This window comes from Oncorhynchus clarkii, chromosome 2 (assembly GCF_045791955.1).
Source record: "Oncorhynchus clarkii lewisi isolate Uvic-CL-2024 chromosome 2, UVic_Ocla_1.0, whole genome shotgun sequence".
NCBI classification, from domain to species: Eukaryota; Metazoa; Chordata; class Actinopteri; order Salmoniformes; family Salmonidae; genus Oncorhynchus; species Oncorhynchus clarkii.
The window spans coordinates 43,484,125-43,499,191 of record NC_092148.1 but is presented as its reverse complement, the minus strand read 5'-3'; the positions used below and the strand labels follow the sequence as shown (position 1 = coordinate 43,499,191).

The following is a 15,067-nucleotide window of genomic DNA, read 5'->3' as shown; positions in this document are numbered from 1 at the left end:
ACCCGTCTAACAGATAAAAACTTGATATTTTGAAAATGTCTCCTATATTTGCTGTTTCAATACACGTCGCAATTTGTTGTTGTTGCATCATTGCTTTTGTCAAATAAACCTGGGTCAATGGAAACCTGCCTACTGATATCAACCCAAATGAACAAGGTCACATATGTACACTTAGCCTACATCTCAGGTCGAATGAAGCAGCATCATTGAGATAGGAGTTTGATGTAAAAATCAACCAGAGACAATTGTGAAATGCTCCAAGGTTTTATTGGTTTAATACAGCATATTCATTCCAGTATGTTATTACCAGAAGCAACATTAGCTTCTCTATATCTTTGTGTTGATATCGATTTCAAAATTTCACATGAAATAATTTATGAATACAGCATTTATACAAAAAAATATAAATAATTGCAAAACATTATGTAAAGCAAGCAAGTAAATCTGACAAACAAGATATCACACCAATGAAGTTACATAGACAACCTGTCTCAAACTGAATACATTAATTTGGGTACAATGAGGGATTAACAGATGATGTAACATGCCACAGCGTTTGAGTGAGGCTGGGATAGCAATACATGACATTTCCACAATCAGAGTTATCCAGCACAGATATACAAGCTTATAAGATCCCACTGCTCCCACATTGAATAGCAGTGACAACACGCACTTTCCAAAAAGACACTCCTAAGCCATCCTTTTCATTTTTAAATTGAACCTTTATTTAACTAGGCAAGTCAGTTAAGAACAAATTCTTATTTACTATGACGACCTACCCCGGCTAAACACTAACCCGGACGACGCTGGGCCAATTTTGCGCCGCCCTTTGAGACTCCCAATCACAATCACGGCCGGTTGTGATACAGCCCAGGATCGAACCAGGGTTTGTAGTGATGCCTCTAGCACTGAGATGCAGTGCCTTAGACTGCTGAGCCACTCGGGAGCCCTATCCTTTTCCTAGCCCAGATTAAAAGGTAAATGTAATAAGAGTTTAGACTCTTTAAGCATACGTCTTCCAAATGAGAACTAAATTCACCAGAAACAAAACAAAAATTGCGAAGTAACTGGACCCCTTATATAAACACTGTAGAAAGCAAAATAAAAGGGAACTTAAAGCAGCTCCTATCGACAAGATGTCGTAGAGGGTCAGAACCCAAATGAATGTTATGTTACCTTGTTCAACCTGTTATTTCTGTCTTCTTCCCTTATCTACCTGCGGACATTGCACCTCAACCCTCTCTCCCCTATGGGATCTACTGACTCAGGAAGGGAAATGGTATGGAGAAAGAGGTAGGGTAAAGGATCAGTATCAGGGGTCAGCATAATGTCCACTTCTGTGACACCGCCATAGCACAGGGACTTCCTGTCCATCAAGGAGTCTCAGCCTCCTCTGGACCAACCAACAGCAGGATCTCGTGACTGAGGATGAATGTAAAGAAGTAGACACAGAGGTCAGCGAAGACGTCGCCCATCTTCTTGTAGGTGTCCATGGAGCGGTTGATGACCTCAGCAGGGATACCAGACAACAGGAGCGCGGCAGTCAGCACTGTAGTTTGCATCTTCTTCTCAACCTGGTGGATGATGGAAAGTTTTTACGTGTATGTATGCACAATACACAGGTTATGACCATATATACCTGACCCATTTGGTATACACTATATATACAAAAGTATGTAAAAACCCCTTTCAAAATTTGTGAATTCTTCTATTTCAGCACACCCGTTGCTGACAGGTGTATAAATCGAGCACACAGCAATAGAATCTCCAAAGACAAACATTGGCAGTAGAATGGCCTTACTGAGGAGCTCAGTGACTTTCTATGTGGCACAGTCATAGGATGCCACCTTTCCAACAAAGCAGTTCGTCAAATTTCTGCCCTGCAAAAGCTGCCCCGGTTAACTATAAGTGCTGTTATTGTGAAGTGGAAACGTCTAGGAGCAACAACGGCTCAGCTGCGAAGTGGTAGAAAGCTCACAGAAAGGAACTGCCGAGTGCTGAAGCTCGTAAAAATCGTCTGTCCTGGGTTGCAAAACTCACTACTGAGTTCCAAACTGCCTCTGGAAGCAACGTCAGCACACTAACTGTTCGTTGGGAGCGTCATGAGATGTGTTTCCATGGCCGAGCAGCCTACAAGCCTAAAATCACCATGCGCAATGCCAAGTATCGGCTGAAGTGGTGTAAAGCTTGCTGCCATTGGATTGATGAATCACGTTTCACCATCTGGCAGTCCAACGGATGAATCTGGGTTTGGCGGAGAACGCTACCTGCCCCAATGCATAGTCACAACTGTAAAGTTTGGTGGAGGAGGAATAATGGTTTGGGGCTGTTATTCATGGTTCGGACTAGGGAAGGCCTTTTCCTGTTTCAGAATGACAATGCCCCCATGCACGAAGCGAGGTCCACTGTCAAGATCGGTGTGGAAGAACTTGACCGGCATGCACAGAGGTGCTGGATGAATTTGGACGTCGATTGTGAGCCAGGCCTAATCGCCCAACATTAGTGCCGACCTCACTAATGCTCATGGCTGAATGGAAGCAAGTCCTTGCAGCAATGTCCCAACTAGAGGTTGACCGATTAATAGGTATGGCCGAGTAATTAGGGACAATTTCAAGTTTTCATAACAAATCGGTATTCAGCATTTTTGGACGCCATTTATGGCCGATTACATTGCAATCCACGAGGAGACTGCGTGGCAGGCTGACTACCTGTTATGCGAGTGCAGCAAGGAGCCAAGGTAAGTTGCTAGCTAGCATTAAACTTATCTTGTAAAAAAACAATGAATCTTAACATAATCACAAGTTAACTACACATGGTTGATTATATTACTAGGCTAACTAGCTTGTCCTGCGTTGCATATAATCAATGCAGTGCCTGTTAATTTATCGAATCACAGCCTACTTCGCCAAACGGGTGATGATTTAACAAAGGCGCATTCGCGTCAGGGTATATGCAGCAGTTTGGGCTGCCTGGCTCGTTGCAAACTGTATGAAGACCATTTCTTCCTAACAAAGACCGTCATTCATTTGCAAGAATTTTACATAATTATGACATAACATTGAAGGTTGTGCAATGTAACAGCAATATTTAGACTTAGGGTTGCTACCCGTTCAATAAAATATGAAACGATTCCGTATTTCACTGAAAGAATAAACGTTTTGTTTTCGAAATGATAGTTTCCGTATTTGACCATATTAATGACCTAAGGCTCATATTTCTGTGTGTTTATTATATTACAATTAAGTCTATGATTTGATATTTGATAGAGCAGTCTGACAGCGATGGTAGGCAGCAGCAGGCTCGTAAGCATTCATTCAAACAGCACTTTCCTGCATTCGCCAGCAGCTCTTCGCAATGCCTGAAGCACAGCGATGTTTATGACTTCAAGCCTACCAACTCCCAAGATTAGGCTGGCAATCATATAGTGCCTATAAGAACATCCAATAGTCAAAGGTATATGAAATACAAATGGTAGAGAGAGAAATAGTCCTATAATTACTATAATAACTACAACCTAAAACTTCTAACTGGGAAATTGAAGATTCACGTTAAAAGGAACCACCAGCTTTCATATGTTCTCATATTCTGAGCAAGGAACTTAAACGTTAGTTTTCTTACATGGCACATATTGCACTTTTACTTTCTTCTCCAACACTTTGTTTTTGCATTATTTAAACCAAATAGAACATGTTTCATTATTTATTCGAGACTAAATAGATTTTATTTATGTTTTATATTAAGTTAAAATAAAAGTGTTCATTCAGTATTGTTGTAATTGTCATTATTACAAATATGTACATATAAAAATTGTTATCTGCTTTTTTTGGTCGTCCAATAAATCGGTATCGGTGTTGAAAAATCATAATCGGTCGACCTCTAGTCCCAATGTAGTGGAAAACCTTCCCAGAAGAGTGGATGATATTATAGCAGGAAAGGCAGGACCAACTCCATATTAATGCCCATGATTTTGGAATTAGATGTTCGAAGAGCATATCAATGCGAGCTGTGGCAAGAAGGTTTGCCGTGTCTGTCAGCGGTGTGCAGAACATGGAGGCGCTACCAGGAGACAGGCCAGTACATCAGGAGACGTGGAGGAGGCCGTAGGAGGGCAACAACCCAGCAGCAGGACCGCTACCTCCGCTTTTGTGAAAGGAGGAGCAGGAGGAGCACTGCCAGAGTGCTGCAAAATGACCTCCAGCAGGCCACAAATGTGCATGTGTCTGCTCAAACGGTCAGAAACAGACTCCATGGGGGTGGTATGAGGGCCCGACGTCCACAGGTGGGGGTTGTGCTTACAGCCCAACACCGTGCAGGACGTTTGGCATTTGTCAGAGAACACCAAGATTAGCAAATTCGCCACTGGTGCCCTGTGCTCTTCACAGATGAAAGCAGGTTCACACTGAGCACATGTGACAGACGTGACAGTCTGGAGATGCCGTGGAGAACGTTCTGCTGCCTGCAACATCCTCCAGCATGACCGGTTTGGCGGTGGGTCAGTCATGGTGTGGGGTGGCATTTCTTTGGGGGGCCGCACAGCCCTCCATGTGCTCGCCAGAGGTAGCCTGACTGCCATTAGGTACCGAGATGAGATCCTCAGACCCCTTGTGAGACCATATGCTGGTGCGGTTGGCCCTGGGTTCCTCCTAATGCAAGACAATGCTAGACCTCATGTGGCTGGAGTGTGTCAGCAGTTCCTGCAAGAGGAAGGCATTGACGCTATGGACTGGCCCGCCCGTTCCCCAGACCTGTATCCAATTGATCACATCTGGGACATCATGTCTCGCTCCATCAGACTGTCCAGGAGTTGGCAGATGCTTTAGTCCAGGTCTGGGAGGAGATCCCTCAGGAGACCATCCGCCACCTCACCAGGAGCATGCCCAGGCGTTGTAGGGAGGTCATACAGGACGTGGAGGCCACACACACTACTGAGCCTCATTTTGACTTTAAGGACATTACATCAAAGTTGGATCAGCCTGTAGTGTGGTTTTCCACTTTTATTTTGAGTGTGACTCCAAATCCAGACCTCCATGGGTTGATACATTTGATTTCCATTGATAATTTTGGTGTGATTTTGTTGTCAGCACATTCAACTATGTAAAGAAAAAAGTATTTAAGAATATTTCATTCATTCAGATCTAGGATGTGTTATTTTAGTATTCCCTTTATTTTTTTGAGCAGTGTATTAATGCCAAAAGGTGAAGCGGTATCTCTTACCTTTGGAAAATATTTGTACAACCCCATGTATGCCAGTTCGAGGGTGAGGAATGGTGCGAATATGGACTGCAAAAGGGAAGAGTAGCCTAGTTAATGAACTGCTTCAACAAATCCTTACTCTCATATTACCATACATACTGCATAATCTAAAACAGAGTAAGTCAGTGGTATTAAACTAAATAAAAGCTCTCAAGGGAAGAGACAACACTTTTCTGATCAGACTCACCAGATACTTGCAGACAAAAACCCTGACAAAGATAGCAAGGAGGACACTGCCAACAAGCCTGAAGAGCCTGAAGGAGTCCAACTCATCTGGGTCAGAGCTAGCTGCCTCCTGGGCTTGTTTCTCATTGGCCAGTTGGCCTCTGAGCTTCATGGCATCATCAAAGCGGGACAGGTACTTCTGCAACCCTCTGCGTGGGGATCCGGAGTGGCTGGGCTCATCAGCTACCAGATGGGCCTCTCCGCGTGGCCTCTGACGGACGCCCGGTGTCACATCCTTGTCTACACTGCCACCCAGCACCTGGCTGGTGTCTGGCAGGGGATACCCTGGGAGATCACTGTGGGGGTGGCTGTTGCCTACTGCCTCTGGGAGGAATGGAGACAGTCTGGGGGAGGGGTATGTTGACCACGAGTCGCTCCTGTCCAAGTCCAGATGGAACACGGGTGCCGTAACACTTCTGGATGATCCTGTTGGGACAAGGTCGGGATTGACATGACATTGTCAGTGTAATGGATTAGGCTAACTTGATTTATCTGTGATATCCATATATAGAATCTCTATGGTCATATATTGAATGCAAATCGGTAAGCTAGTTAGATAATACAGAAAAGCACTGAATTGTCATGACTACATGACTGCAGCACATTTCACACTGATGTTTATTTTCTAGCACACTGCATCATGGTCCAATAGCAGTGTGTGGGTAAAATTAACGGGGAAGCCAAGCCAGGAAAAAAGCCTTAATACAACCTGGTTTGTGATAATTGCTCTAGAACAATAAGAAAGTGGCAGAATAAATTTAACCATACCTTCATTTAATCACAAAACCAGAGAGCAACACTGCCCTATAAAAAAGCAGCAACTGCTCATAGCGTGGAATTGAGAAAAATTGCTTTTATTTACCTTGGTTTCATAGTAACCTTATGCAGTTACTGCTAACATGACCCCCATTTTCTTTAAAACACAATAGAGGCAGGATACTTGTCCACATGATTAAGCATTTATTTAATGTAGCAAAAATTACATTAACTCATTTTTGACCAAATTAGCAGTTACTGCCTTTTTGCTTGGTAGGGCAGAACATGTTTCTGGTGAAGTCCACAAAACATATTGCATGTAACAAACAGTTACATGACCTACAGCATGGTCAAGCAAGCTTGGAGTTTGTTGTCCTAGGTTATCTGGCTAAAATGCTTGCTTGCTAGCCTAACTTCTTTTCATGGACAACGATGAGCCAGGTGAGCTAGTTAACATTAGCCTACTAAACCTAGCTACATATTGAACTTCCATCCTCTCAGGCCAGAGGCACAACAATGTATGAATTTATGGTTTGATCAGAATCTCCGTTATAACCATTGGCCAGTATGGAGAACTAAGTAAAACCCCAAGTCCAAATCTACATACATGGCTAATTTAGGAAAAATACAATAAAAGCTAGCTACCCACAGGAGGACAATGACACAACGAGACGCAACAATTCAAGTTCTGTCAATGAGGTTTGGCTTCTGATGTGATGTGATTGGTGTGAATCCAAATCCAAACTGGCTTCCCTTAACACGTGTTTTTGGTGCACCAGGAAAAGTTACAGTTGAGCTCATTAATTGGCTATTATTTTATACTTGTTTTATCAAGGGAGGCCACATGCTTGCTGGCTTCCCTTGCATTCCATGCTATGGGCAGGAACAATGTCATACTCTTTTTGACCAGACAGCATCAGATAGCTGGGCTACACATACAGAACCAGTCAAAAGTTTGGACACACTTTCTCATTCGATGTTTATTTTATTTTTAATTTGTACTATTTCTACTTTGTTTTGATGTCTTCACTATTATTCTACTATGAAATAACACATATGGAATCATGTAGTAACCAAAAAATGTGTTCAACAAATCAAAATATTATACATTTGAGATTCTTCAAAGTAGCCACCGTTTGCCTTGATGACAGCTTTGCACACTCTTGGCATTCTCCACCGTCTTCATGAGGTAGTCACCTGGAATGCATTTCAATTAACAGGTGTGCCTTGTTTAAAAGTTAATTTGTGAAATTTCTTAATGCATTTGAGCCAATCAGTTGTGACAAGGTAGAGGTTGTATACAGAAGATAGCCCTCTTTGGTAAAAGACCAAGTCCATAGTTTGGCAAGAACAGCTCAGATAACCAAAGAGAAACGACAGTCCATCATTTCTTTAACTTCTTGATTCTACTTGAGACGCATATGTCTCAAGTAGGCACCTGGAAATGCAAATGCGCTACGCTAAATGCTAAATGTACTCGTTAAAACTCAAACCTTGATCAAAATTCACAAGCAGGGTATTGAATTAAAGCTACACTCGTTGTGAACCTAGCCAACAAGTCAGATTTTTAAAATGCTTTTCGGCGAAAGCATGAGAAGGTATTATCTGATAGCATGCACCACCTGAAAATGCCTGAATGCGACGTAAACAAAGACTCTGCTTATCCGACGCAGCACAAAACGCAGAAATAAAATATAAAACATTCATTACCTTTGATGAGCTTCTTTCTTGGCACTCCTATATGCCCCATAAACATCACTATTGGGTCTTTTTTTCGTTTAAATCGGTCCATATATACCCAAAATAGCTTTCTATGGAAGCTGTGTCATTCAGAAAAAAACATCGTTTTTTAACGCTGCATCATTTTTTTAAATTAAAAAAGTTGACGATAAACTTTTACAAAACACTTCGAAATCCTTTTGTAATCCAACTTTAGGTATTAGTAAACGTTTATAATCTATCAAAATGATTACAGGGCGATGTATATTCAATAGCTCCTCGTCTGCAAATCAATGGCTGCCATTGTCCACATTTACAGCGTCCTGGTGGAGACTGGAAGAAACGGAAGCCAGATACTTGGATTTTCCAACAAAAAATTCAATTGAAAATGACGACAATGGCGACATCGTGTGGAATTATGTATTATTGTATGAATTGCATGCAGGTCGATATTAAATTTTGTCCTCTTTTAACAACCCATGAAAGTGACTTATGGAAATTATTTTTAGCTTTCAGAGAGCAGTTTTTCTTGCGTTTTTCAATGAAACACACGATCTGTTATAGTCACAGCCGTGATTTAACCAGTTTTAGAAACTTCAGAGTGTTTTCTATCCACACATACTAATCATATGCATATACTATATTCCTGGCATGAGTAGCAGGACGCTGAAAAGTTGCACGATTTTTAACAGAATGTTCGAAAAAGGAGGGGGTAGAAGTAAGAGGTTTAAGGCATGAAGGTTAGTCAATACAGAAAATTGCAAGAACTGTAAAAAAGTTTAAAAGTCCAACTGATTGGCTCAAATGCAATAAATTCCACAAATTAACTTTTAACAAGGCACACCTGTTAATTGAAATGCATTCCAAGTGACTACCTTATGAAGCTGGTTGAGAGAATACCAAGAGTGTGCAAAGCTGTCATCAAGGCAAAGCGTGGCTACTTTGAAGAATCTCAAATATAAAATATATTTTCATTTGTTGAACACTTTTTTGGTTACTACATGATTCCATGTGTTGTTTCATAGTTTTGATGTATGTATGTTTTCTACAATGTAGAAAATAGTAAAAATAAAGAAAAACCCTTGAATTAATAGGTGTCCAAACTTTTGACTGGTACTGTTCTGAGATGAGAGAGGTGCCGGTTCGTTCGCTCGGATGCTTTCTCTGGTGAGATACATTCAGCCTCTTGTGAATAGAGAGACAAAAATATCAATAATTTAGTATGTTTTTTTCTTGGTACATTGTTGCGGGAAGCCTGGTTCCCTTTGCATCCATGAATACATGCCACTGGTTCATAGTAGCTAGTAGACTGTAGAAGGGTAATGTGAATTTTTGACCAACCTTCTCAATGAGAGAAGATTTGAAATTGTCAAGATGGCGGCGTAAACATTGTTTGATTCCTTCATGGAGCAAAACCTTTTAATTTAATAACAGAGCATTTTCTAAATTCAAACGAATCCCTGCAACTAAACATGGAAGTTTAGAAGATATTAGGCAGATTTCCATTGACCTTCATTTAATTCTAAATGCCTACTGTTTGCAAAACCTATTTTAAAAAAAATCTAATAATGTTTCTATACAGGACAAGGATTTCCTGCTGAATTGCTTTGCCTTGCTTTTATGGCTGGCAAGTTTCACCATCCAATTATTTCAGATCTACAGGAGTGCAAGTTTCACCATATGACAGTTGTGGCAGCTACACCATGGCACAGACCGTGGCGATACTTTGGAACATGATAATTATTAGAATATGGCAAATATTGGAAGAGAATTGTGCCAAGGAGATGGCTGCCGTTTTACAATCCTGTAACCAATTGTAATATTGTGTATGTTTTTTTTGCAACTTATTTCATACATAATGTTTCTGCCACCGTGATGAGCGATTACTCATCCCGTACTGGAGGGATACTTTTTCTTCAACGAGTCGGACGGGAAGGATTTACTTCAGATGCCCGACAAGGCCCTCATCCCCGTCATTCGCAGCAGAAAGAGACGGAGGTATCGAGAACGAAGGTCCGGGTGCCTTGTAAGGATATGTTGCCAAAAGAGGGTAATCTACCTTTACCATCGGCCCTATTAGCCAACGTACAATCAATCGATAATAAAATAGCCAAACTACAATCACGTATATCCTACCAACGGGACATTAAAAACTGTAATATCTTATGTTTCACCGGGTCGTGGCTGAACGACGACACGAAAAACATACAGCTGGTGGGTTTTAAGCTTTTCGGCAGGATAGAACAGCAGCCTCTGGTAAGACAAGGGGTGGTGGTCTATGTATATATATGCACGAAATCTAAGGAAGTCTCGAGGTTTTGCTCGCCTGAGGTAAAGTATCTCATGACAAGCTGTAGACCACACTATTTATCAAGAAAGTTCTGTATTTTTTGTAGTTGTCTAAATACCACCACAAACCGGTGCTGGCACTAAGACTGCACTCAATGAACTGTATACGGCCATAAGCAAACAGGAAAACACTTAGCCTGTGACGGCGCTCCTAGTGGCCGGGGACTTTAATGCAGGGAAACTCTAAATCCGTTTCACCTCATTTCTACCAGCATGTTAAATGTGCAACCAGAGGGAAAAATAAAACTCTAGACCTCACCCTCTTCTATACCAGGCGGTGTCAGAGGAAGGCCCTAAGACTCCAGCCACCCTAGACGTGGACTGTCCCCAAGCCATACGACTCTTGAACAGCTTACCGGAACAGGTTACCCAGACCACTCTTTTATGCTGCTGCTACTCTCTGTTAATTATCTATGCATAGTCACTTGAATAACTCTACCTACATGTACATATTACCTCAATTGCCTCGACTAACCGGTGCCCCCACACTTTGACTCTGTACCGGTACCCCCTGTATGTTGCTATTGTTATTTTACTGCTGCTGTTTAATTATGATAATTTTATTTTGTATTTTTTTACTTAACAATTTTTCTTAACTTCTTAAAGTATTGTTGGTTAAGGGCTTGTAAGCATTTCACTGTAAGGTCTACCTGTTGTATTCGGCGCAAGTGACAAAAATGTGATTTATTAGTCAGTTACTGCATTCTATCCATGCTGGCTTTGGCAGGCTACCAGAGACATGAAACAGAGAGGTGGGAGGGCTGTCGCCAATTTACCTATATTGGTAATGGAAGCACTTCAACCACTACATTTTTATTAGACAATATATTACCAAAAAAATGTAAAGGTGTGACTTCATTACATCAAGGTGTTTTTATAGACACAATATAGTTAAAATTGATATGCACCCTATCTATTTTCTATGCAAACTTTATAAATGGTCCAACTCAATGAGTTATTAAAACATTTAAATGCACCCCCCTCCCCAATGCAAAAAATATTTTCACACAAGCCTCTCCTTGTATTGTAAAATAAATTACATTTAACTTCAATTAACAATACCTGCTGTAGTGACCCTGTGTTAATAAACATGCCACTCCAGCATGCTTTTGTGACACAGTCGAAGCCACGCAGGGCTACAGGCAAGAAGGTTGAGGTTTCGCCCACCAACACGGACAAGTTCACTCTCCTGTTTCATTACACTACAATCTGCAGACAATGATCAGCTTGGAGGAAATCAGATCTCGACAAACAGAAAACACATCCCTCCCTACCTTGTAGGCTTGCCCAATATCGAAGGCTTGGTTTGACAATCTCCGAATGTCATTAAACGTTTTGATGTTTTGTCGCTTTCCATTCATCAATTGGCCACTGCACAGTTCAGATTGATATTACTTGTCAGTTTAAAAAAATACATATATTCAAAGATTTTTTCAAGTGACCGGGATTGCACAATAAAAATCGGGGGACTAATTTGTGGTCCCCATTTTTTACGTAAATATATATACAATTACATAGATACAGACACATTGCAGACATAGATGACGTGCAGACATAAGCAACGTGACACTGGCCTATAGGCTTAAGTGTCCACTGTATGATATGAATAGTTTAATACATATACTGCCTATATAAAAGGAAGAGAAGCTTAGGCCTAACCCCAAATATATAGAGATATGTAAAGGAATAGAAGTTTAGGCCTAACCCCAGAGATATAGAGATATGCTGGTGGCATGCTACGAGACTCACAGTACATTTCGATCTGTCCCTTAGGTTTCTGGCTTTCAGGGGGGTTTTCTAAGCCACTGTGCTTCTGCATTGCTTGCTCTTTTGGGTTTTAGGATGTGTTACTGTATAAGCACTTTGTGACAACTACCAATGTAAAAAAAAGGCTTTATAAAAAAACGTGATTGATTGATCTAAAAACGCCTATCAGCCAGCTGGGAAAGAGTAACGATTTGACTGTCCATTGAAGCTAGCTGCAAGCTAATATAAGCCATCAAGCTAAACAATTCGCTTGTCTCATCAGCGAGCAAACCATTGACCACCACTTAGGTTTTCCTTACCGTCGTTTTCAGCTTCAGCTTTGGTGAAACCCACAATTCTGTTCATTCTGTCTTCAGAATTCATGAGCAATTTTCGTCTCCGAATTTCTGCTCTTCTTTGCGCAGAGGAAAGACAGGTTTTCTCTTCTGGTGTATTTAGACTAGTGTCATCTGGACACTGCATGGTTTCAGAAATATGACGATTATTTCATATACAAGACACAATATTCTGATCGTGTAGACAAATTCTTAGATTATTGCATTTTACTGCAGCCGGATACAACAGAATGGGGCCTGTCTGTGTAGTGCGCACGTTGATGATCTCATCATCTACGTAAAGCCAAAAGGTTCAAATTGTTTTACACGGAACACGTCTTAAGATTTGTAACGATCTTTTTTTCACTTGCTTTTTTTTATTTGTTTTTTTTTTCTAGTCATTTTTACATATATTCATTACACCTGTCCAGTGTGTATTTAAAGGTGATTAGAACGCTTGTTATAGTCATTTTTACATATATTCATTACACCTGTCCAGTGTGTATTTAAAGGTGATTAGAACGCTTGTAATAGTCATTTTTATATACTGTCATTAGACCTGTCCAGTGTGTATTTACAGGTGATTAGAACGCTCGTTATGGTCATTTTTACATATATTCATTACACCTGTCCAGTGTGTATTTACAGGTGATTAGAATGCTTGTTATGGTAATTTTTATATACTGTATATTCAATACACCTGTCCAGTGTGTATTTACAGGTGATTAGAACGCTCCTTATGGTCATTTTTACGTTTTCAATACACCTGTCCTGACACCTGGAGACGGGGGCTTAAACCCTGAAACCCTGAAGGGGTGGGGGCAACCCCCCCAGAGCTGACCAAGGCCACCAGGGGACGCCACTACATCCAGCCAGCTCCCTGAGCCATGGAGATGAGGGGGAGAGGGCTAAGTTCGACCGGGGGGCAGTCCCCATCTATGGCAACCAGGGGCTCCAACACATCCACCCAGCTCCCTTCCCCAGGGAGGTTACCTGACCCCTGCCAGTGCCCATTGGGGGCACCACTACATCCAGCCTGCTCCCTGCCCCAGGGGTATCGCGGGAGAGGGTCAGAGAGAGCAGAGGCTGACCCAGGGAGATGGGCCGGAGATGGGCCCCGCCCATGGCCACCAGGGGGCACCACTACATCCACCTAGCTCCCTGCACTAGTGAGATCGGAAGAGAAGGCCAGAGAGGGGGGACAACACCTGGAGAGTGGGGCCAACACCAGGAGAGAGGGGCCGACCCCCCCCCCACGACCACCAGGGGGCACCAATGCATCCACCCAGCTCCCTGCCCCAGCTACAGAGAGAAATAGTAATGGCTCTTTTTGTAGGGACTAACTCCACCATGGTTCGTTCGACAGCCTGGTGTAATGAATGGCGTTTTTGTAGAGGTTTTTGATTATGGCCAAAAACTACTTATTTGGTAAATACAGGCTTAGGAAATGTTATACATTTTGTTCTATGAGATCATCTTCATCAGTTAATTTTAAGCATTTATGTATTGAAAAAAGCACATAAAGGCTTCATAATTCATAAAGGTCATGTTAAATGACTGATCTTATCTCATGGAAGAAAACGTAAAATATCTCCTAAGGCCATCTTAACCTCGTCTCAAGGCCGTCTTAACTTTTTTTTCTGCCTTTTTTGTCATATGTCATATTTCCACCATTATTACATTTACATTTTAGTAATTTATCAGCTGCCTTGGTAATATTTAGCTAAATACATATAACTCACATCTCTGGGCCATCTTTTAGCATTTTCCTCACAGTGACACACGTTTTTTGCCTTTGTTGGTCTAATTACACCAATATCTATTCCTTTATGGCATTGAAAAATCTATTCGCATTAAAATAAATTGTGGCCAACTTGAAAATAGGCTGCTGTGACTGATTGTACACTAAATCTATAATGACTCTATTAAACGTTTCCAATGGGTATCCTTGTTCTGCGGGGAAATTGGTGTAGTTATCATCTAAAGTACCATGTGATAATAAACACATCCCTATACTGACTGTTTTGTCTCTATATACCCATAAAATGCATACAGGTATGAACCCCCCCCCCCATGTCATTAGCATTTCAATTATTTCATACCTTATTTTATGTTGTATTATCAAGTTAACATATCAATTGCCTTATTTTGATACTGGTACTCCTTCTATACACCTCGTTGTTGATTTTATTGTGTTACTTTTTGTTTTTTATTTAGCAAATATTTGTATTTGTTTTTAACTTTGCCTTGGTGGGAAATGAGCTCGTAAGTAAGCATTTCACAGTAAAGTCTACACCTGTCATACCCTGTGTATTTGACCAATAATCTTTCATTTTGCAACGATTGTTCCCTGATATTACAAAATTACATTTCACTCCCTCTATCCTCTTGACCCAAACAACCAATGCCAGTGACCACATTTAGATATGTCACGTGCACAGGGTCTCAGGTGTAGTTGCAGGGTACAGTGAAATACTTCAGCTCTGAGCTTCAATCTGAGTGAAACAATAAAACATTTAATGATAATCATTTAGCTACCTCCCATAAGTGGTTATCAGACCAGAATATGACCCTCATAATGATTTTCACCAAGGTCCATGTATACAACTTTGCCACCCCAAAGTGGACAAATCAGTCAAACTAATTTGAGGTGTTTACAGTGACTCAAATTAAGAAGAAAATGT

At 41.2% G+C, this 15,067-nt stretch overlaps 1 protein-coding gene across 1 annotated transcript; it reads right to left on the bottom strand.

The window, feature by feature from the left end:
- Nucleotides 1-248: 248 nt before the first annotated feature.
- LOC139381205 (guided entry of tail-anchored proteins factor CAMLG-like) lies at nucleotides 249-12,681 on the bottom strand. Its single transcript, XM_071124653.1, has 4 exons — nucleotides 12,369-12,681; nucleotides 5,441-5,904; nucleotides 5,215-5,280; nucleotides 249-1,574 (listed from the first exon to the last, which is right to left on the bottom strand). The coding sequence occupies exons 1-4, from the start codon at nucleotides 12,529-12,531 to the stop codon at nucleotides 1,374-1,376; spliced, it is 894 nt and encodes a 297-aa protein (XP_070980754.1). The 5' UTR covers nucleotides 12,532-12,681; the 3' UTR covers nucleotides 249-1,373.
- Nucleotides 12,682-15,067: the final 2,386 nt, after the last annotated feature.